This window comes from Dunckerocampus dactyliophorus, chromosome 13 (assembly GCF_027744805.1).
Source record: "Dunckerocampus dactyliophorus isolate RoL2022-P2 chromosome 13, RoL_Ddac_1.1, whole genome shotgun sequence".
In the NCBI taxonomy this organism is placed as follows: domain Eukaryota; kingdom Metazoa; phylum Chordata; class Actinopteri; order Syngnathiformes; family Syngnathidae; genus Dunckerocampus; species Dunckerocampus dactyliophorus.
Genome location: NC_072831.1, coordinates 19,353,672 through 19,377,972, shown reverse-complemented (window position 1 = coordinate 19,377,972; position 24,301 = coordinate 19,353,672). Strand labels below are relative to the sequence as shown.

Here is a 24,301-nt window from a genome sequence, read left to right as displayed (position 1 = left end):
ATGAATCTGGCCTACAACATGCAAGCAACTCTGTAAACCTACCATTTTTAGCATAGTAGAAGAAGAAAACAGTAAGTCACATGACAGGAGGGAGCTGTCATCTAAAAGTTTGCCAGGGAATTCTTTATATTTTTGTAACTTTGGTAGAACTTGAATGTCTCACTCTACGCAAAACAGTTACTCAAATTGTCAGGATAAAACAAATGTATTATTACTTTTTCCTTCCTTACTTATTTAAGTTATAGTAGCAGCTAGCTAAATAGCTATAGTTGTTATTCCTGAGAAAGAGCTAACTTTGCCACAAATTTACCACCCTGTTACAATGATTTGAGTCAAATATAGCAAATAAAAAATAAAATATAATAAAAATGACACCTTTTTGAACCAATCAAGTTTTTCATAGTTGCTTTACCTGTTATTGATGAATACATAACAGACAAAATGGGAAAGAGATTTATGTTTTGAAGCCAAAATGTCCTCCAATTCTGGAATGAGCACAGTAGTACAGTACACCACACATAGGAAACATGTTTTTTTTTTGTCATTTTTATTGAAGAACTGCACTGTGTCATACTGAGTGGTGTATATAATATGTTGGCGAACTTGTTTAGAACAAAATTTAAAGTACAAACCATCCATCCATCCATTTTCCATGCCGGTTGTCCTCAGGGTCGCAGGGGTATGCTGGAGCCTATCCCAGCTGACTTTGGTCGAGAGGCGGGGTACACCGTTGACTGGTCGCCAGTCCATTAAAAGTACAAACCATGATGATAAATATTGTGTGTATATTATTCATTTTTTAATGAATCATCTCTTGACATTTTACACATAAACTGAGGAGCTGTTATACCATCTTGTCAATCCCAACGAATCACGCGTAGTAATTTCATCTTTAATGATGATTACTAGTGCAGTTCTAGTAGAAATGTGAATCCAGATATTGCAATGATGTTAAATGCAGGTCAATTTGCTCTTCGTGTGTTAATCTGGCTAACGAATGCTGGCAGACTGCAGTCTTCTATTGGCTCTAAGTGACAGCTGTCACTGTCAATGACCTGTTTTGACCAGCAACACTCATTCTCACTTTAATGTTTCCTGACCAGTTGATGAGATAACACAATGGCTCAGATTAGCAAGCTGTCAACACAGGTGCTCTTGTCAAAACAGCTAAACCTCACTTGCAAGTGCATTTAATATTTAAGTTATTGCACCAGGCAGTATGAATTGAAAAAGCATATTACTTGATACAAATGTACCGATATACATCACTAGTGCAAAAATGTGGCAAGTAGATGTAGGAAGTAAAGGCCTGAAAAAAGATCTCCAGGAAGGAAATGTGATGAATTAATGATTGCAACATAGGATTTTCATCCACGTATTACAAATGATGATTATATTTTCCATTCTGTCAATGGCCCAAGTACTATGAAGCTCCTGAAAATGGAGGTACACTGGTACTTTAAAGTACAAAATACTTTAATTCCTAAATGGTAAATGCCATATTTTGTTCAACCTCCTAAAGCTGAAAATGTACACTTTAATCCGACTCTAATTTCAAGTCTATTGGTGAAGAAAGCAACACATGAAGTGTTTGGTCAGCGTGACTCAACCTTTGCACAGGCCTGATTTTCAGGACATTAACAGGAAAACAAATCATGCTTTCTATCACCAGCCACCACCCAGAAAGATGTATATTTTTTGAGCTACAAGAATTTTCCATGTAAAAAATCTTTTGAATTAAAGTAATGTCATAAAATGATAAAGCATACCCTTAGTCCTGTCTAAAAGTGAATTGCTGTGACATACACTACACACTCTGTAGTCATATCCATACATTTTTGATGAACTAACCTGTCTCACAACAGTCTGAACCCAGCTCACGTTCCCTGTTAGTGGGTGAACAATCAAACGCTTGGTGAATTGGAATGGAAGGAAGAGCCGACATCGAAGGATCAAAAAGCGACATTGCTGTGAACGCTTGGCCACCACAAGCCAGTGGTATCTCTAGCCCTGTGGTATCTTTTCTCACACCTCCTGCTTCAAACGCAAAAAGTCAGGTGTGAACTGTTCAGGTCTAAGCCTGACACACAGGAAATGGGCCCACACTTGATCACATAAATTTGCAGCATAACTTTGGTATGTTTGGTCCAAACCACAAGACTGTAAATCAGTCTTGTGAATGAACAAACTGAACATGGACTATTTCCATTTGAGGCTCTCTGTATTTCATCAGATTTAGTAACCCCTCTCTATCTACTTACTACTTTTGTCATGTCTATATCTTGCTCTGTGTGGACTTTGTTATTGTGACTGTGGAGCATTGTGACTTGACCTGGCTTTTGCAAGGACACATAAAAGACAAGGATGATGATTGTCATTGGACACCCACAAGAAACAGATCAGTGTACTGCTGTGAATACCAAAGATGCTGCTGAATCAGTGCATTTGTGTTCTCAGATTTGATAGCTCTACTTTATTCATACAGAAGCCTTTCAGACAGCCATGGAAGGCAGAATCTGTTATTCCCAGATGAAATCAACAATGGCAACAACAAAAAAAAACCCTTAACATCAATAATAAAACTACTTGAAATACAATGCTAAACTTTAATAACACTGAACAAAGGGTTTGACGTCTACTGTAGTGTGTCTTGTCACAAGCACTGCTGTTATACAGTGTCTGGCATCAATCAAAAACTAAACAACTGATCAGTGCTCATCCGGTTAAGTGATAAAGAATTTAAGGAGTTAAAGAACTGAGTCCAACATGTGCTTGAATTGCTTCATATATGTGCATGGTTGGCGGATGATGACAAATGTAAGCAAGTTAAGACTTGACTTGGATGCACACACAATGCTTGAAACTAGATTTGGCAACGAGGTGATCAAACAGGTTTCTATAAGCTTGAAACATGTGAGCGTGAATGATTGTTAGTAGAGATGCTTGATATTGGCTTTCTGATACATATGTAACATACCGATATTGTCCGGCACCGATATCGGCATCAGCTCTTCCCTCAAGCTATTATCAGGCTACATCTCGTGTAATGAATGAACATATTATGCTTCTTTTACTGTGATGCCGCTGCATACATTTCATATATACAGTAAACACTGTGTGCAAAATAAGGAAAACACTGAAACATACAATGGAAGTTATACAAAAAGTGCCATATTTGTTTTAAATGATTTGTCTCAACAAAAGTTATAAAAAATCATGACCAATACTCAACTAAAATAACTTTTGCTACTATCAACAAGTAAGACAGTTTAGTCTAAATCAGTACTTCTCAAATACTGGGGTGGGGGTAGTTGTCAAGGAGGACGTGAGAAGCAGGGGGTCCTACTCATAAAATGTCTTCAAGGCTGGCAGGTCAATTACTGGCATTATTCATGCTTGAACGATGCTGGTGCCAGCAACTCAGACAGTGGTTTGTACAGATACATAAATATTACTAGGTTCTCAAAATAATTTTAAACGTCCCCCAACAGATCAATGAAATGAAATGATACGCTGGGCTCATTCAGCACGTCAGGGGTGGACTTGAGTCATGCGACTTTGGACTCAACTTGACAATATCATTAAAGACTTGCAACTCGGCAACCTTTAGTCTGAAGACTTGAAAGTACTTGAGATTTTCAGTGAGTGCGTTGAGTAGTGTCCTCCTTCTAAGTATTCAACTAATGTGACCGTTATGTCATTTCAAGTAAGATGTCAAGTTTTTCCCACAGAATACATCTATGAACGTCCAATCAGGTTTAAGAATAAACAACGAGTGTGTGGCTTACATTTCTGTAAGCGCCACACTGCTGGGGAGTGGCAGTGATCAACGCCAGGATGCATCAACATGCTACCGAGGAGAATTTAATTACATTCTGAAATTCCAAGGTCATGGTATTTCCTTTGGTATTTGGTGGTATAACACTTACCAGTACTTATGACTTGTAAGGACTGGAACATTTCAAGCCTGTGACTTCGGACTTGACTCAACCTGTCTTGTCTTGACTTGAGACTTGACTTGGACGTCTTTACTTGAGACTTGGAATGAAAGACTTGAGATTTACTTGAGACTTGCAAAACACTGACTTTCTTCCACCTGTGGCAGGTCACGCATGAACGGGGCATAAACAAGACATATTAGATTAGTAGTGTGGATACTGACCCTTCGCATAACCAGCGCTTTCATTACAAATAGCATATTTACAATGCATAGACCAATGTATGGTTTCAAGTGCTAATACATATATGTATACATACAAACACACATATACATACATGTGCACATTTTTGTAATCTTTTTTTATTCTTTGCTTTCTCCCCTGTTGACACCGATAAACAGGATAAGAGGCAGAAAATGGATGGATAGATACATTTAGCAAATAAATAACTGAGCTATATAAATCATGCTACAAGTCAAAGTGCCGATGACAAGTATTTAATAGTCACATTTAAAAGGTCACAGCAATCACACTGTCACTCTGCATAGAGCTAGTGCCAACAATGTTTACGGTAAACGTTTTTGTTCATTTATCCTGTTAAGTCTGTGTGGGGAGTCAAGAGGTTAAAGACAACAGTCTCCATAAGTATTTAGCACGTATAATCCAGGAAGTCGTGACCTAAGTACTTAAGAGTTTTAGGTTGGCCCAGGCTGCCACTGACAGGACAGCCGAGTCCAAGTGCTCATCTGCTTCACACTAGGATTAGCAGATGGTACTTATGGTATTTATTGACCGCTTTAACTGAAGTCTCTTTGCCATGTTGAACTCAGTGGAATGGCTGAATTTGCTGTGGCGAGCATGTTGACACACTGATAACTTAATCATCTTGAAAAAGCAGACTTCAGCTCCGACAGCGACACTTTCAAAACCACCATTTTACCTTTAGCCTGTTGAGGGTCACCGGTGAGCTGGAGCCTATCCCACATGACTTTGAGTGAGAGGTGGGGTACACACGGGACTTAGTGTCAGCCAATCACAGGGTACAATGAACAACCAGCCATTCACACTCACTTTCTCACCTAACCTAACATGCATGTTTTTCGACGATGGAAAATAAGAAAACCCACGCAAGCAAGGGAAGAACATGAAAACTCCACATGGAGATGCCTGAGCAGAGATTTAAACCCACACCCATTTAACTGTGATGTAGACGTGGTGCCCCATATTTAGAACCTAAATGATAAAGATGACTTGGTCATTTACAGTATTTCCACTGCCTAGGATGATGCGGACTGGCTCACAGAGGTCTACTTGAATGATAGCATTTGTTATTGAGATAATTAGCATTGTGAAGCCTCGTTTACACTTGCACGCACTTTGTCCCTGCAGTGGTACACAATGTTGCGTGCCAGTGAGTAAACTGGTCATTAACAGGTGTGAAGCATGTATAAACTGTGCAGGGCTGCGTGATACTGCGAAAATAAGATTTTGAAATGTTCAAAATTTGTGGCACGCATAATTTCTGTGAACTAGTTGTGAATGCAACATGAACTCACCGCAACCTACGTGCAAACAAAGCGGGCTGTGCGTATCAAAGCGTGAGTCAGCGCGTCTAATTCTCATGAATTTGGGGGGAATTCAAGTAAATTCTGTAGCATCTTCCTTGTGATTTTCTGTTAATAACTAATGATAATCCCCAAAGCGATGTCTTCTAATCAGCAATTCCCTCTCCCACACTGTCAGTGCCTCTTTTTTTTCTAGTTTGGTGCCTCCTTCCTGCTCTCTGCACATTCTTTACCTGCAGCTGCAGGAAAATATAGACTTACTTTTCTTTATAGCATGAGCTTCTTGTCTGTAGCTCAACATCTTGTAGGTGCCTTGCAAATAGAGGAATTAATGAACCTAGGGGTGATGCCTGCTGTTGCGGGGCGTCACGCGGGACGCAGTGGGACCAAATAATGCCACGACTGCTTCGTGGATGCGGGAAATGGTGGTGGCAATGCATACACATGCGGGAACAGTGGGCACTCGATGTCCACAGTACAGTGTTCTCTCGTTTATCGTGGGGGATAACAGCCCGTATTAAGTGAAATCCATGAAGTAGTCAACTTTGTTTCCAATTATTATATGTGTTTTATGGCTGTAAAACCCCTCACTATACACTTTATAGACTTTTCTCAGACAGGCATTAACATTTGATCACATTTCTCTCTTGTATAAACACTCTCAAAGTTGACATTTCGTTTGGATTTTAATGATCAGTCTATTAGGTTGGACACAAGAAATTAAGTGACTCACGTGCATTCACTCCTCTGACCACTGCCTCGTCCTGGCGCCGTTCGGCTGTAGCGGTTATGTTTCCTTGTTAAAACATATTGCTCCTGCCGTCGTCCTCCTCCTCGTCCTACTCCTTGATTAAGCCATTTAGCTTCTTCTTCTATTATTTATTGCCTGTTAACAAGCAGCTCACACAGTTAGCTAGTTTGCTAGCGACTATTGACCACAAAAGAAAACGGCATGAAGCACATTGATTGACAATGATATAGTCAATCAGGATGCAGAACACAATGGGCGGGTTCTCCCTTAGCCAATAAGGACTGTTGTGGTTCTATATTTATCTGGCTTTTGTCTACTGTGTGTTCTCAATATGCTCGTAGGAGTGGAGCTGCACTGTCTTCAACCCTCACCTGAGGATATAACACCCTTTACTGGTAGCAGTAGTAAATGAAATACCAGACACACATCAAAGCACCGATAGATCGCTCTAATACACCACAAGGACACAGAACACAATGCGCTATTTAAAATTAAAAAAAAGAAGTAAAATTGCACTTTAAAAAATCAGCGAAACAGCGAATCCGCGAAAGGTGAACCGCAATGTAGCGAGGGAACACTGTACTTGACAAGGTGTAAATAGGTCGTGCGGGGGCATGGTCATTTCATGCCAATGAGCACCATTTTCAGTGACGAATCGCATGCTAAGTGCGTAATTTATGCGTAAACAGAAGGCAAACAGTGCGCAATGACAAAGTATTGCCACGGCAAATTGCTGGACAATGCGGAGGCAAAATGCGTGCAAGTGTCAACTCTGCTTAACATACGTAGCTCAAAATAACTTTCTACAAAGAATAATCCATCCATCCATTTTCTATGCCGCTTGTCCTCACGAGGGTCGCGAGGGTATGCTGGAGCCTGTCCCAGCTGACTTTGGCGAGGTGTGTGTACACCCTGGACTGGTCGTACAAAGAATAATGACAAATGAAAAACAATCCCTTCACTATGCCAAAAAAACACTGATCTCGTTTTGGATGAGAATTTGGAAGGATTTTTTGCACTAAACATTTTAAGGGATTTGAAATAATGAGCTGCAATCACTATTTTAATTCTGGAAATATATTACACACCAAATGTGTTAAGGCATGTCTGTAGCTCCTAGGGGTGTGTCTAAGAAATTTTCTATGGCAACAACAGACTTCATCAATAATTTCTTTATTTGAAGAGTCTTTATCAGGACTATCTGGCTCACTGTTTTCCTTCCCTGCCTTCTCTGGAAGACTGACTTTCCTCTCCAAATTCTACAACAAACATACAGTCAACGACGATATCATATTTCTTCCCATAGACAAACATTCCCTTACAAAAAATCTAACATCTGGTTTCTTGATAATGACACCCCACAATCATTTAAATAACAACTTGCATTGTTATTATTTGTTTTGGCGCATTTGAGTCATATTCCCGCTGGTTTGTGTTAAGTGCAATAAATTCTTACGCAAAAAAAGGAACTTTTAAGGGAGGCTCAAGGATCAAGCCACCTACAGTACTCGAATAGAACAGGATTTCTTGTTATGATGATTTTTTTCAATCAAATAATGGGAATTTTACAATTGCTGTGCCTTGACGTAGGTTTTGCAGCTCGTCCAGCACTATATGGCATAGCCATATACTGTGCTTTGTCTGAATGAGTTCAACATTCCTATTCACGGAGAGCATCTTGCTGTGATAATGTTGAAATGTCTTCCAGTTCTACTGTGAAATGTGAAGGCTACAAAATCAAGGTTGAAAGAGTCATTGTGCTCACCAAAGTACTGTGTTAGGATAAAGAACAAGCGTATATTCGTAGTTAGAGCATACCTGTTTACAACCTTCTACATTTTTTTTTAACATTATAGTGGCCCTCTAGACACCTATGGTCACCTTTACACTCATATTACCCAATATAGTAGACATAATAACACATAATAAGACACATTAGACATCAATAAAACATAACAGAGTCACACGTAAGCATTGGGAGAGTTCCTTTGGGTTTTGTTCTGAACAGCGTACTTCCTGGTGGCTATTGTCTCATCATTGTAATCTAATGGTGGCTGAATGACACCACATCAGGATGGCTTAAATTAGTCAGCCTTTTTACAGTATTTGAAATAGACATACTGTAGACCACTATGTCTTACAGGCAGATGCTCAAAACACAGCATGAAGAGTTTAATACGTCCTAGTTCTCTCCTTCTACAGACTTATTTCCTAAAAGCTAGCACTAACCCAGCATGTAGTATGTCACTACCCTCTACAGCCCATACTAAACAGCAGCTCAGAAGTACAGTAACATTACTGACACCTAGTGATCAGTGTAGAATTGAATGCCTTATATTTTTTTTGTTTATTTAGCCATTTTTATGCTTAAAAATGCTTAATTTAGGCCAAAAACACATACAATATGCTTAAATATTATTACTATGCCGTTTACCTCATTTAAATAAATGACGGCTTTTGTGACTCTTTGAAATGTACTATTAACACTGCACTGCTTTGCTTTGCATTTTGTTTTGTGGGGGGACCAAGTAGGACCGAGAGTCAACATAAGTCAGCAATACAAACTGCACTTTGCTCTTGTAATGAATAGTTGCCGTCCCAATGAGTGTAGGGATGAAGATGTACTGCATGGAGTTTTCTGTTGTTGATAATCAGTGTGACTGACAGAGCGAATTACTCAAATAAATGTCATTTGGAATTTAAAGTCCATTATGACAATTCCCTTTGCCTTCTCCATGACTGGTAGTATAGGACAGTTGTTTCATCTAGTCCTCTGCTGACTCATCAAGTCCTTCTTTCAGAGTTGGTTTGCCCAGAGTTAGTTTGCTTAGCAATGTAGTGACAAAAAAAGGAAGGAAAAAAAAGATCGCATTTTCACTACAGCATTTTTTTTCTTTCTTTCTGTGTCGGCCTGAAAGATTGTTGAACTGTCGACATCAGCACATTTTACTCCTTTGATCCTTTTGCACATAAAACACAGATTGACGCAAAGGCTTACTGCTTCACTTTCAACTAAACAAAAAAAAAAAAAAAAAAAAAAAAAAGTTGAACAAACCATTGCCCCCACAGGATACTACAAAGCTGTATCAAGATGACCTCCACAGGAATGTGACTGCATTGGTGATACTCTGATGGAGGTCCAAGTGACCTTTGGATAGATGTGTCAACATTGCATAACTGGTTGAAAATTGTGGTGGAAAGCCCACAATTTCCTTTATATTCCAGAAAATGTATTGTCTGGGGATATATTCCCCTGGTGGGGTGTCCCAAGGCAAACAGGTCCTAGGTGACATTCCGACTAGACATAGTCGGACTCACCTCGACCCGCAGTTTGGGTTCTGGAAACAAACTCTTCGAGAGAAGCTTGGACCTTATTCTACTCTGGAATTGCTGCAGGGAGAGGCTGCGAGCTGGTGTGGGCACATTAATAGCCCTGCGGCTTGGTGTCTCTATGTTGGAGTCATCCCCGGTGAATGACAGGGTGACTTCCCTACGCCTTCGGGTTGGGAAAAGGGTCTTGACTGACCTTTTGTGCATATGCGCCAAATGGCAGTTCAGAGTACCCAGCCTTCTTGGAGTCTATCAGAGGGGTGCTGGAAAGCCCATCGGAGCTGCGGCCGCAAGGAGGTTGGTGCCAGTCGTGGCGGCAAGGCCCGAACCCGATGATGGACACCAGAGGTCAGGGCAGCTATCAAGCTGAAGGAGTCCTGTTCATCATGGATGGCTTGTGGGACTCTTGAAGCAGCTGACAGGTCCTGGCAGGCCAAGCGGCACGTGGCTTCGGCGGTGGTCGAAGCAAAAACTCGGGTGTGGGAGGAGTTTCGGTGAGGCCGTGGAGCAGACTTTCAGTCAGCCTCGAAGAGGTTCTGGCAAACCATCCGACGGGGAAGCAGTGCCCGGTCCACACTGTTTACAGTGTAAGCAGAGACTGAGGACATGAACGCGGACAGTTCCATTACTGTGGCTGAGGTATCTGGTCAAAACGCTCACCAGTGGCAAAGCTCCGGGGGTGAATTCCTCAAGGCTCTGAATGTTGAGGGGCTGTCTTGGCTGACACGTCTCTTCAACATTGCATGGAAGTTGGAAACAGTAGCTCTGGATTGGCAGACCGGGGTGGTGGTCCCCCCCTTTTCAAGAAGGGTGATCGGAGGGTGTGTTCCAACTATAGGGGGATCACACTCCTCAGCCTTCCTGCAAAAGTCTATTCCAGGGTGCTGGAGAGAAGGGTACGACCGTTAGTCGAACTTCGGCTACAGGAGGTGCAATGTGTTTTTTGTCCCGCTCGCGGAACACTGGACCAGCTCTACACCCTTGCAAGGGTACTGGAGGGTACTTGGGAGTTTGCCCAACATGTACATGCCACTTGGAAAAGGCATTTGACCGTGTCAGTGGCTGAACTCAGCCTAAGAGTGAGGAGCTCGGTCATCTGGGAGGGCTCAGAGTAGAGGTGCTGTTCCTTCACATTGAAAGGAGCTAGTCCAGATGCCTCCCGGTCACCTCCCTGGTGAGGTGTTTTGAGCATTCCCAGCCAGGAGAAGGCCCCAGGGCAGACCTAGGACATGCTTGAGGGATTATGCCTCGCAGCTGATCCCTAACACGAGCTACTACCCTAACACGATGTCACTTCCTGCCTGCCCCCACTCAGCTCCCCTAGCACCAGAACACACGTACATCAACACACGAGCATGAGTCTTATTTGTGTCTTAAATGGCTTAATTTACCTTATTATGTCCACTATAAAGGGCAATATGAGTGTAAAGGTGACCATAGGGGTGTTACTTCATGTCTAGAAGGCTCTAATAATGTTAAAAACCTTATTTAGAAGGTCATAAACAGGTTTCCTATTCTCTAAATATTAAAATATTACATTTACAAAGAAGGAATCCGACTTCATGGAACCAAATAACTGCAAATAAGGGATTATTTTATATCTATGTTCTTGTGATTGCTTCATAGTCTCAATGAAGCACTATTCCAGCCATATCCACTTTATTCTGTCCTTCCCTATCACCTTCTGCCTAACTGAACTCCATTGTAAACATGGCAAACGTGACAGACAACACAGTGCATCTGTTGTGTGGTACTGTTGGATAAGAAGCAATAGGTCAGTAGTTAAGTGGATTAAAGGGTGTGTAAAGAGCTGTGTTGTGGTTGTGACCCAACAATCTATGCCCTCAGGTGTCTGACACTCACGAGCCACAACATTGCATCATATGAGATACGCCTGCACATGTATTGTATGTTGTATAAGCATATAAGCACGCCTTGACCAAATAACGTTCAGGTTGTTAGTGTGGCTGTAATTTGCAGTGGTGTAGAACAGCACTGCATTATATTCAGAACTAATAATACAATATTAAATAAGCTCTGCTCTTCCTACTCCTTTTTGGGCAAGTTGAACTGCAGTCGTATTATCTACCATCCATCCATCGCTTTTCTGGAGTCTATCACAGCTGACCTCGCATGAAAGGCAGGGTATGGTAAAGGATGGTAAATACGGTAAGGCAAAGCTAAACATGATGAATCACACTGAACTGTTTTTGTTCTGAGAACTGTTACATAATTTTTTCTTTCTACTCATATTAATGCTTCAATTTTTAACTGAAACCAAAATCAGGAGCAATTTACATTCTTTAGCTGTATTAGTTCATGTACTGATGCTGTGACATCTTTAAGAAGACCAAACTCTCACTGTCTTTACCATTGACTCTATCACGTTACCCTTCCTAATTTTGGTGGAACATCCATTCCCTTATTGTTTGTGCCAGTGCGGCTTGACCCATTTCCTGTAGACTGTCTGTTGTCATGGTGAAACTGAAGCATTGTGAATGTAAATTAAAAATCAAAATTAGATGACTAAAATAGAAATTACATAACTTTACCACTCATTATTTATGTATTGTATGGAGAAAACATTCTGCACATTCTAGTGTGGGCCTAGTGATGAAATAGTGATTACCCTGAAATAAAATGATAGATGATATGTATGTATATATAGATGTATTGATTGACAGTTGCATGTTAATCTGTACATTTTACATGCTAATATACCAGTCATGGGGCAAAAGCATGGTAAACTGACATGAGTCTGGGGCCTACGTGGTGGGTCAACTGAAACCCCCCTCCCTCACACTGGAAATAGGCCAATGCTGATCAAGAAGGGAGTTCATAGGGAGCAAAAGGGGGTGGAGGGGTGGGGTCCCATTTCCAAGAACTGCAGTTGTTGGTGGGAGAATAGATAAAAAAAAAAAAAACACTCACATTTCTCCCCCTCCCCTCCTTTTACAGCTGACACATGTAGGTGCCTAACTGCTACAAAAGATGGTGGCTCTAGTTGGCAAAAGAGAAGAGGCAAGAATAGTCTCACAGTTGGAGTTGTTTTTTAGAGGCTACCTTTGGTAGTAAAAACAATGTTGAAACACACTTTATCAAACACTTTTTAGTACAAGCTCACCAGTAAAGAGCACTCAAACACATATTTTATCCCATTCATGGTCTGAAATTATAAAATATAGTGAAACAAGTACTTGCATCTAATCACAGATAAAAAAAAATATATACAGTTATCGTGTTTTGGATAATGACTTTTCAATGCATGTACACAGTCTGGACACAGAGAGCTTCTACAAATGGTTATGGCCACCCAAAAGGAAGGGCACTTCCACAACTATTTGGCAAGTCTGAAAGTCTTGCGAATGGGTCAAGGATTTAAAAACACTATTCTGCCATTGAGGACATCTGCCTAATTGGTGTGACTGACTTGAGATGGTTGAAGACTGAGCTTCCCTCCTTAGCGTCTTCCTCTTCCTCTTCCTCTGCCGCCGGCCAAGCCCCTGCCTCGGGCGCTGCTCAAGTGTCCAGCTGAGCGCCGGAGCTTCTTCCTTTCCTCGTGGTGCTCCCGCTCTGCCTGTTGCTGCTTCTTCTGCTGCTCAGACTGCAGAGTATACAAGAGTATGTTGTTCATCTCGCTCTGTTGAATGCTTTCACATGTGCTGTAGATACTTGGCAGGGGTAAGATAAAACTGTTTTTTGGGTTAGTGTTTTAGCATTGTTCAGGTTTGTTTTTGTTTTGTTTTTTATAGCCACTAAAATTGCATGTTTTCAGTCTTAAAAATTCATTAATGGCGCCATTGTTGTACTGCGGTTTATTGATTTTCACAGATTCTATTTTTAGGCACTGCTTTTCTTAAACTTTGTGTTACATTGATGCATCATACATGGGCACTTTTTTACCTTTTTCAGAGTAAAGGTTAGTTGCTTGCTGCCCACTGTAGTGTCAGCCAGGTTGCTGGTTTCAGAGTGCTCCTCTAACTTCAGACGCTCCTCCAAGGAGGCCCTGAGGGAGACAAAAACAAAAACAATTTGTCCAGTGTTCAAAAAGTGGATGGAAAATGTGTGTTTTGAATATTTATGCTGACAAGCATATTCCAGTTACTAATGACTTTAAAGTCTTAGGAATCAGTCTCTACTGACTCATCCTTTTCAGAACAAAACATACTTCTGTAGTTTCTGCTTGTGGGACACGTCATTAAAACTGTGGAACTCCTCCCCACTTTTGAGCTGATAGAATTGAGGCCGGTTCGTCGTCTTGTTGTCAGCAGTAATGGAGGTTTGCTCTCCTCTGCTGCGCTTGCTCTCCAGCAGGACGGTGTTGCGGTCAGCGTCTTTTCTCTCCTGTCGCCGGCGGTCTCGGTCCTCTTGCTTCAGTAGCCGACGCTGCTCCCTCACCTCCTCCACCCAGCTCTTGTCGTCGTCTGAGCTTTCCTCTTCAGAGCTGGCCCGACCTTCCTCTTCCTCCTCCTCTTGGGCCTCCTGGACAGAATCATTGGCGTACTGTATTAGTCTTTTTTGTCCACGAGTGAGAGCTTCTATTTGAAATTGCTGTATTCACTAAGTAGTGCAGTATTACCTGAGAAGCAGCATCTTGTTGAGCTAGTAGACGCAGCTTCTTCTTCCTCTTCTGGCTGACTTTGGAGACGATGGGATTGAGCAGGCGGAACTCCTCGCTCTGCTCGTCCACCTGGTAGTCTGGGTTTTCAAACATTATCTTGAAGCGGTCGTCGCCCAAAATGGTGGGAAGGGCCTACAACAAGTTGAATTAGGTAAGACAATATAAGTTTAGCGAATTAAATGTTCATACACTTTGTCATCTACATCTGCTTACCTTGCCCTTCTTTTTCCTGGAAGCCAGCTCAACTTCGTTGTCTCCCTCCTCCATCAATTTGAGAGCCAGCTCCTTGTTGACTTTAGGCAGAGTCTGGCTCAGGCAGAAAAATATTTAACGTTTGTTAGATAACACAAACACATCATGAGGACACAGTCAGCACGCTCCTCCAACTAACTTCACACAGTCACCTTGCTTTAGTTTCGTGACTGACAGATGGGTATAACTACAAATAGCTATCTGTGTTAAGGAACCAAGATACTGCATATGGTTTGTTGATAGATAGATGCATCCCTTTTTATGCAATGAGTGTTGGCAGGAGAGAATATTTTTATTTTCAATACTGTCTCCATCATACTTGCACTGAGCTGCGTCAGTACGAAAACGTGTGGACAACAAAATATCAAATGCATAAACCAAACTTGCCCTGAGGGCCACAAGCACATGCGAGTCAATTGGGTTTAAATTTTGGTGTTAAGGGCAGATAACATTCATTGCAGTTTTAATGTTCATGCAGGAAACAACTTATAGTTCATGTTTTTTCAACCTCTACCTTGAACCTGAACACCTACTAGCGCAACAGTGAAGGTAGAAGCCTTCAAGCCAGCATAATTGTCTCTCCAAAAACAGGTTTATGTCTTTGGATACAAATTTGGTACCTTCTGCTCAACAATACGGTGCAGCTCTAACGCTAACTGGAATGGGCATGTGATGTGTCGGAATGTCTCACCTTAACCTGCACTCTCTGAGTTCTGGCCTCCTCAATCTTCTGCCGGATCTTATCCTTGCGGTACTCTTCGAATGCAAAAGGATTTGCCATGCTTTTGACCTGCGACCAAAAAGCCCAAATTTGAAGTTAAACATTTGTATAGTACATGTTTGTTTTAAATTGAAATAAAACATCATGATCATGCGTAAACTCATCAACCACAAAAATGACATGCAAGTACACGAACAAAGTACAAGGTAGTTTTGATTGAGACAATCATGAAATGTATTACTTGAACAACAAGTTTGCTATTGAGCTGTTGTATATATTTTTCCTATAGTTCAATAAAATAAGCAAGACAGAGGACAGCAGCTTGTATTGATATCTCATGGAGTGTCTGGTCAGTGAACATCACATCATAAACGCTTACCTTCATAGTTATGACCTTGATTATGACTTTGATTGTACTAATAATTTGTTAATTAACAAAGGATACTATGATATGCTGTATCTATGACGCAACAACTCACCTTATGATAGAGTCTGATGTCCATGAAATACCCATGCATGTACGCTCTCAGGAGGGACGAGCCCACCAGGTGAGACAAACCTTAAATAAAAAGAAAAGCAAGGTCATTTACACAATCATATAGGATGGTATTGATTTATTTTTATGAGCTAAATGATACACTATTTGGGTATCCAAGTTCCAATTCTAAGTGTCACAGGGTTTAAGGTAATTTGGATCACTTTAATACTGTTGCAGTCCAATGAATAGGATATATCGCTAAATATTGTGAGAGGCACTTCGGTTGTCCATGAGTGAGAGTCAGCATGCCCCTACCCATTCACTTACTGTACAGCTAACTAAAAGGGCAATCGAGGGATTATGGGTGGTACTGTAGCACTTCTTCAACGATTTGAGTGAGAGAGCTCCCCACCCTGAGATGACTCACTCTTAAAGAAGCTATGTATTCCATGCCTTGATGCTCTTGCAGGAACTTCCATCGGCGCGGTCTACTCAATGTTACGTAACAGGCCACATGATACAGCTTCTGTAAATCAACGCCACTGCGCCCCACCGTTATTCGACACCAGCCAACCACCTCTCTGCTCTTTGCCATTTGATCTTTTTAGTGCTGAGACTGCATTCCAATGTTCATTCAACCCTTCCTCAGGGATACGCCCCCCACCCAGCCCTCCTTCGTCCTTTCCCATCCAAAGTTTGCTGAGGATCTTTATTCTCACAGAAGCATTATAGTAATAATATATTGAGTCCTCAATACGAATTAAACAAAATAAGACTTACTTTGTAAAAAAGGAAAATATCTCACCCAAGGTTTCCAAGTCCTTGCGGGTGACAAACTTGTAGTCGTCATACACGGTGCTCTCAGGGCTCTCTTCCAGCTCCTCTGTCAGGTTGTCAAGGAAGGAGCACCAGCGAGGTGCCGGGCCCAGAGCCTGAACTCAGAGAAACACACATTTCAGATTCAATTAGTGTCTGAAGACAACAAATATTTGTCAAAGTATAACACTGCTGATATCAAAACTAACAAGGTCAACTTCTAAAAGAGACAACCAAGTTCTTTGAATTATACATACATGCAGTGTAAATCAACCCTGGTACACTTTTAAAACTTCTAAAATAAAATAAAAATAATAATAAATAAAATAAACACTGCTAGGCCATGGCATAGCTGCAGTACCAAAAAGGAACTTCGATCACTCATGATGATCGAGGTCGATGACGTTCTAATTGAAACCAGTGTGTTTGTAAATTTTGTTGGTTAGTTAACAGGATTGGACATAATCTACATACCAATTTTCATTAGTAAATGGTCCACTGAGTAGTGGCACACACGAAGGAAGAACCCAGTACGTTGTGGTACAAGGTACTGATATAAAATAGATATAGAGAATTACTTGACATAATGACATAATACCAATACACTTTAAATGAGGCCTAGTGGAGCAGTCAGTGGAGCTCTAGTTGAAAATGCTTACTGTGTGGAGCAGTTGGGAACCCCTCCATGTTGTAATGAACAATACTGGCACCTATAAAACTAGAGTAAACCAGCCATGAGTAAACCAAGGTCATAACTTCAAGCAGACAAGTCTGACAGACCTGTTTAGGATTGTTCAGCTTTGCAGACCAGCCAACTTTCAAGAAATGTTAATGTGGCTGGGGGCCACTTTGATAGTTTTATATATTTGCTTAATTTTGTAAAAATGCTGCAAAAAATATGCTGTCGGACAAAGCTTTATGTTGTTATTAGTTATTAGTCTCAACATTTCAGCTTTTTCTTGTTTCATTATGCCTTTTGATCTTCTTCCCATTTTCGCTGTTTTTCTTGGTTTAATTTTATTTGTACAATGTGCTGCAGGCCTGGGCAAAAAAACAGTCTATTTTAAACCATATAATACAAAACGAAGAAAGTGGAACATATGTATTTAAAATGCATTTTAAAAAGAACTGAATTTTCTAAATAAATCAGAAATAATATGCAGTTGTCAATGCAGTCTACTGTGGTTAATCCTGCAATTTAAATCACAACAAAATAGATATTTTCTTAGTAAAAAAACCCCCAACCCTAAAACAAAGCAAAATGCAAATAAATGCAATCAAGAGACCCAAGAAGGTCGCAACATTAATATTTTTTAACTAGTAATGTTACTTTTACTTCATAGTGGCAGATCACACTTTTCCACAAACTTCCATTTCCGGGTAATGTGATTCATTTTAGCAACTGAGACGTTGTTAAGTGGTTGTTGCTTGTTGTTCAGTGGAGAGTAAACACTTCATACCACTTATCCTGCACTCCTGTCTCCTTCTCAATCACATCTCCACATTTGGTGACACTCAAAGTCAGTAATATGTCGACCAACAACAGTGCGGCCGTACCAGCACCGCTCAATGCTCACGCCTGTGTTATATATGCCCGATGTATGGTAACACAGCACACAGCGCGGTAGTCTGCCATTTGCAGTATAGAGAAGGAGAAGCAGTATAGAAAATGCACCGTATTCCACCAGTTTGTTGAGCTAATGGGGCAATGCTAGTGAATTACAGGCAAACCTTTGCCAATCAACCCTTTGCCAATTAACCCTTTGTCAAAAAATGTCACAGAGTTGTCAAACTTGAAGCAGGTATTACCTTTACCTACAGGATGATGAGATCGCAAGTACAACAGATAAACAGACAAAATATATACTATAAACGCTATATTGCGGTTCGAATATCGCTCAGTTGTCAGCACACTATCACAAATATGAACACATCTGAATTCACCACAAATCCACAACATTGACGTTATGCTGGCTTTGATCACTTTCCCGAGGCCCTCTTCAATATTTGGTAATTTACAAAACCTATAAAAAAGTTCTGTCATGACATTTGACATAGTTGGAATGGACAGATGTCTCTCATGCACTCCTGGAAATTCTGCTGGAGCACACAAAATCCAAAGTCAACAAATCAAACCCGTTGTTTTTTTTTGTCATTCTTTGGTATCATAGCTCGTGCGTAAGTGGATGGCGAAAGAGCCCACACGTTACAAGTACATGCATAACTATGCATGGCCAGTTATACGTACACCAGCGAGAACATCAGATAAGACTTTTTATTGCACCAACAAGTGTGAGAATGTCCGTTAAGGTGAGTATTGAGATAGGTGCTTGGCAGTCTACAGGTGTTTGTGAAGTGTTGGAAAAAATGCAAAGGACTATACTCACGGGGATGTAGAATGTGTTCATCTTAGGATCTTCATTGGCAGTAAACAGCATACCTGCCAAACAAACACAAGGAAGAATAGTGACGATGGAAGCAGTATAGCTTGCTCGATGCATAATGCGTAAATGTTGTTGCAGTCTACTATGTCTCCTATCAGACAAAAATCAGTCTAAAATAAGTACAAAACTTTAAACGTTTTTTTTTTTTTACTTAAAAGGAATATAATTTTTTTAAATGGGGAAAAAAGTATTTTCTGCTCTAAATGGGCCAAGTGACACTATAATATCTTCAGGAATGACAAAAGCTTGTGTGGTTAGCTTCAGAACCAAATGATTATGTTCACCTTCATCCAGTGTAAACCCCCTAGATGTGAGATCAGATGGCGCCACCCAGTGGTGGAGAGCAACATATTCGCTAATTTGTTAAAAAGGTTGTAAAACTATAATAAAACAAGTGCAAATACATCTTAACAAAGAGCAAGTTGTTTCTCTCGCCCGTGGTTTCATGTGGTTATAAAAGCCTTCCTCTTATGTTAGGGAATAGAACGAGCTGGATCATTAAGACACACACCCTCACATTCCCACCTCTCGTCTTTGGAGTCAGACCTCAGGATTCATTTTCTCATTGGTTCTGGTTCATATCAAAATCTCACAACATAATCATATTACAAGAGTTAACTGTCTAAATCCTACAAGTAATCTAAATGTAAGGCTCACTGCTTTTATGCAGTCATTTCTTTGAACACCAGTTTATGTCTTTGTGTTCAAGTACTTTAGTGCTGTGCCATCTTTTGCTCATTGTAAAAGTTCTTATTTTATTGGATGGATTAAGCAGAAAGTTTCTCTATTGTTTGATCATATTAGAACAAGTGGCTTCCATCTCATCTGGGTTTGAATCTCTGTTGGGCATCTCCGTGTGGAGTTTGCATGTTCTCCCCATGTGTGCGTGGGTTTTCTACGGGTACTCCGGTCCCATCTCACATTCCAAAAACATGCATGTTAGGTTCATCGGCAACTCAAAATTGTCCATAGGTATGAAGGTGAGTGTGTGTATATATGTGCCCTGCGATTGACAGGCGACCAGCCCATCGTGTGCCCTGCCTCTCGCCCAAAGTCAGCTGGGATAGGCTCCAGCATACCCGCGTGACCCTAGTGAAAATAGCAGTATTGAAAATGGATAAATGGATGGGCTTCCAACTATTCTTTTAAAAAAAATAGGTTGGTGTGAGTGCTGGTGCGTTTGGCTGCCGCTGCTCCCTGGTGTCTTAAATTTTTATGAGTTTTATGTGCCATTTTATGAATCAATCTGTAACTGTACTAAGTTTAACTCACCACAGTGACCGTGTTCCTTTCTGGTCCAAGGAACATACACATTCTCTATGAGAGCTAACTGCTTGCATACCACTTCTACTATTCCAGATGCTGACAACCCTCATCGGGTTTTCCACAATGAGAATCTACAAGTTTCTCTGGGCACTCCCGCTCGCCACCACTGCGATCGCTCTACCCCGGCTGGCTTACTCATCGCGGATACTCCACCGACTGTGCTCCACGTTCAAGCTTCCAGTTGGGCTTCATGTTCACCGGGACGTTCTCCTTCGGCCAAAATACATCCACCGTGGATCCCGGAGGAACTTTATTTCAGACAACACTGCTATTCCCTCATACAGCTCCCTGGACTCACACAAGTCTAGTAAACCTGGGAGATCTGCTGACCACTCTGTGCTTACTCTGTGCCACGGTCTCCCATAACTGCCCAGACTACTCTCAAACTGTAGGAATGTTATTATTTTCGTGATGTAAAAAATCTGACACTGTGCGTGTGCACTGGATTAGGAGAGTCCGTGGGGACATTCTTAAAAATAATTTTTTTTCATATGATATGGAGTGTATTTTCATTCACATACATGTTTGTTAGGTAGATTACTTCTTCCTCTTCTATCGTCCTCCTAAAGCGTTTTCCAATTTTATTGCTGAACTTTCATCTCTTTTAGCAGATTTATGTGCAATTACTCCAACTATTATTTTAACTGGAGACTTCAACATTCATATGGACAAACACAATGACACCATATCTAAAGATTTTAATTTCACCTCAGACAGCTTTGATCTAATGCAGTATATTTTTTTCCCCCCACACACAACAAAGGTCACATTTTGGACTTGGTCTGTTGCTCATGTAATTTTACCTTTTAATTTTTCCTGTGCCGAGCTTCCATTTTCAAATCATAAAATTTTTACTGTTGCCATCAATCTTCCAGTCTCCCACTTTCGTGAGCATAGAATATCCTTCCGCAACATCAAGAACATCAATACCACAAACTAAACTCTTATTTACACATCAATAACCAATTCTCATACTCCCTCTGTAAATGAGCTGGTTGACCACTCTCCACTTGGCATTTGACTCCTTACCTTTACTGAAAACTCTGTCTCCTTCTCCAGATCTGCACCTTGATTCAATCCTGAACTCCGCCAACTTAAAATTGTAGGCCGCCGCCTGGACCGCCTTCATAAGAAGAAAGGTCTCACCGTGCATCTCCAAATGTATTCAAAGCACATTATAACCAACTAATATACTCATAATGCTGCCAAATCTACCTACTACTCCAACATTATCCAACATGATGGAAACAATACAAGAACCTTATTCTCAACTGTTAAAAAATTGCCTAACTCCCAGGAAGTAACGTTCCACTTCTCATCTGTATCACAATGTCAACAATATCTGGACTTCATGCACGATAAAGTCAGCTTTACCCACCAGGCACTGACAACTTCCTGTTCACCTCAACTCCCCTTGGCTTAACCCCAGCATTGACTTGGCTCCCACCACCTCCTACCACCCAGCCAACAGATTGCTGATCTGATGAGATCTTCTAGGTTCTCCACCTCCCAGCGTGTCTACCAACACTCTGCCCTCTTATTACTCAAATTGTTCACATCTCCTTGTCCACTGGCACTGTTCCCTCATCTCTCAAAACCACCTCAGTTACACCAATACTCAAAAAACCTGGCCTGGATTGTTCCATTGTTCTTAATAACTATTGGCCCATATTAAACCTTCCATTCATTTCCAAGATACTTGAACATATAGTAGCCGCTCAACTGCAGGATCATCTATTCACAATCAGTTTGAGCCCTTCCAGTCTGGTTTTCGGTCCAGGCACAGTACTGAAACAGATCTCATCCAAATCACCAAAGACCTCCTCCTTGTGGCGACTCAGGCCTTCTCTCCATTCTCGTCCTCCTTGACCTTAGATGAGCTTTTGACATGGTATCTCACTCTGCCCTCCTGGATCGAGCCTGCATTGGGGTCTCTGGCACAGCTCTACTGTGGTTCAATTCATACATGTCCAACTGTTTGCAATTTGTGCAAGGTCATAATGTAAAATCTTCATGCTCAGCATTCATTCAAGGTGTTCCCCAAGGTTCAGTCGACGGTCCCCTACTTTTCATAATCTATATTCTTCCCCTTGGCAATATTTTTTTTAATTATTTTGACATCACATTTCACTGTTATCTATCTTGCAATCAAGTCCTCCTCAATATCACCCCCTACCGCCCTTACAGACTGTCTCCAGCCCATCACTAACTGGATGTCCACACATATGCTTAAACTCAGTGGCAACAAAAGTAAAGTTATATATACGATAAGCATTAGATGTTTACTGTGTGCCCACTATTCCAGCAGCTGTGGTACTGCACTTTCATCAGTGTATCATGGTATGCTCTTGGAGGAAACATTGTTCTCACCTGAGTGGGGGTACATGCACATGTCATTAATGTTGCTCTCAGTCTGGATGGAGGAGAACACTTTGCCCTGTGGTGAGCAGAGGAAGAAGAGCACCGCTATGTCAGGCAATGAGCACAAATTTGTTTTATAGGAAGGCACTCCAGCGGGTGATCAAGACCTCACAGAACATTGTTGGGGCAGCCCTCCCCTCACTGCAAGACATTTATAAAACTAGAGTCCTACGCAGAACACACAACCTCATCAAGGACAGCACACATCCACAACACTCATTATTCACACTCCTACCGTCAGGCAGACGCTACAGGAGTTTGAATTCCAGGACCACAAGGCTGGCAAACAGCTTTTACCCACAGGCCATCAGGCTTCTCAAAGAAGCACTCACACACGCCGCACACAACACACGCACACACTCATAACACTCAACATATTATTGTTGCTTTTAATTTATTGGTATTGATGTTTCTTCTGTTCTTATTCATTTTCTTGTGTTTTCTTTCTTTTTTTTTAGGGAGAATGAACAGAATAAGAATTTCATTGAGTAGCATAACTACCTGTTTCACTGTGCATATGAGAATAAAACTGTTGAATCTTATTAAGTACGAGTCCTTACATTATGAGGACATTTTGGCAGTACAACCTGGGAAGATATGGAAGGCAGTGGTAACCACACACCAAAAGTGGTTTTGGTGTCGAAAGACCCACGAAGAAGAACAACACTGCAGGGTTATCCCCACAAATCTCTTCCGGTCTGATCTATATGACTTCTACGTTTTTGATGTTTTGATGGCGCACTATTTGATCTCATGGGAGATTGTATTTAATGCTGTGACCAGTGGGCATATAATATATTAGTAACATCTGTTATTCTTACATTGTCTTTGTTCCACATTTTTATTATTTTGGCGTCTGCCGACACAACCAGATCCATCTCATCGTGGAAGTTGAGCGATTTAATGGGCAGATTGTAGAAGTGGTCTTTCACCAGCAGTGGTTGGTTGGAGCGCAAGTCATACAGCAGAACCTTTAGAAAGAAAGAAAGAAAGAAAGAAAGCGCACAGGACAGACATACTGTTAAGCTACCATTACTCAAAAGGACAGTGACTTCTTTGTGCAAATGCATTCAAAGATATGTTTTAAAACTTCATTACCTTCCCCCAAATTATTTACTGTAGTCTTCGCAATATCTCTAATGTGTAAGTCAATGTGCAGCAAGCACCAAGGTATTCGCTCACCTGTCCAGTGCTGGTGCCTACTGCAATGGAGAGGGAGCCGTTAAACTTCAGTGCGCTTATTGAGGGCAAACTTAAAACTCTGTAAACAAGGACACAATGACAGTATCAAAGTATTAGCAAAATGGTAAGTTTTAAGTGGTGTAAAGACAATAAGAGAGTGACCCATAAACACTGGTGTGGCAGTAAAATATTTGTGAAGCTTCTACAGAGGAGAAGAATAGTACTGTATGTGTTTTTGTGAAGCAGTGGGGACAGTGCCAGCAACAACAAAAACTGGGGTCAACAGACATCATTTGGCATCCCTATGCGACAGATTGCTACATACTCCATTCCTTCTGCGAGGCTGTTGAGGGCACAGTCGAGAAGACCCACTCGTTTCCGGACACGAGGGTCCCAGCATTCCACCCTTCCCTAAACACCAGGAAAAAACGGGGATGTAAGTCAGTGAAATGCAGG

At 41.2% G+C, this 24,301-nt stretch overlaps 1 protein-coding gene across 3 annotated transcripts in view; it reads right to left on the bottom strand.

Annotated features, from left to right (window-relative positions):
• Window positions 1-216: 216 nt before the first annotated feature.
• Window positions 217-24,301, bottom strand: part of nol10 (nucleolar protein 10) — a 28,360-nt gene continuing 4,275 nt past the window's right edge. The window contains exons 9-22 of one of the 3 annotated variants that reach the window (XM_054797112.1): window positions 24,171-24,256; window positions 23,846-23,924; window positions 23,485-23,634; window positions 22,613-22,679; window positions 18,860-18,912; window positions 16,462-16,588; window positions 15,658-15,737; window positions 15,149-15,247; window positions 14,419-14,511; window positions 14,164-14,337; window positions 13,753-14,066; window positions 13,488-13,590; window positions 13,015-13,188; window positions 217-4,096 (exon numbers count right to left, since the gene is read on the bottom strand). In XM_054797112.1, the coding sequence (XP_054653087.1) occupies window positions 13,045-13,188; window positions 13,488-13,590; window positions 13,753-14,066; window positions 14,164-14,337; window positions 14,419-14,511; window positions 15,149-15,247; window positions 15,658-15,737; window positions 16,462-16,588; window positions 18,860-18,912; window positions 22,613-22,679; window positions 23,485-23,634; window positions 23,846-23,924; window positions 24,171-24,256 (1,569 nt within the window). In that variant the 3' untranslated portion in view covers window positions 217-4,096; window positions 13,015-13,044. The other 2 variants (XM_054797113.1, XM_054797111.1) reach the window with 2 other exon arrangements.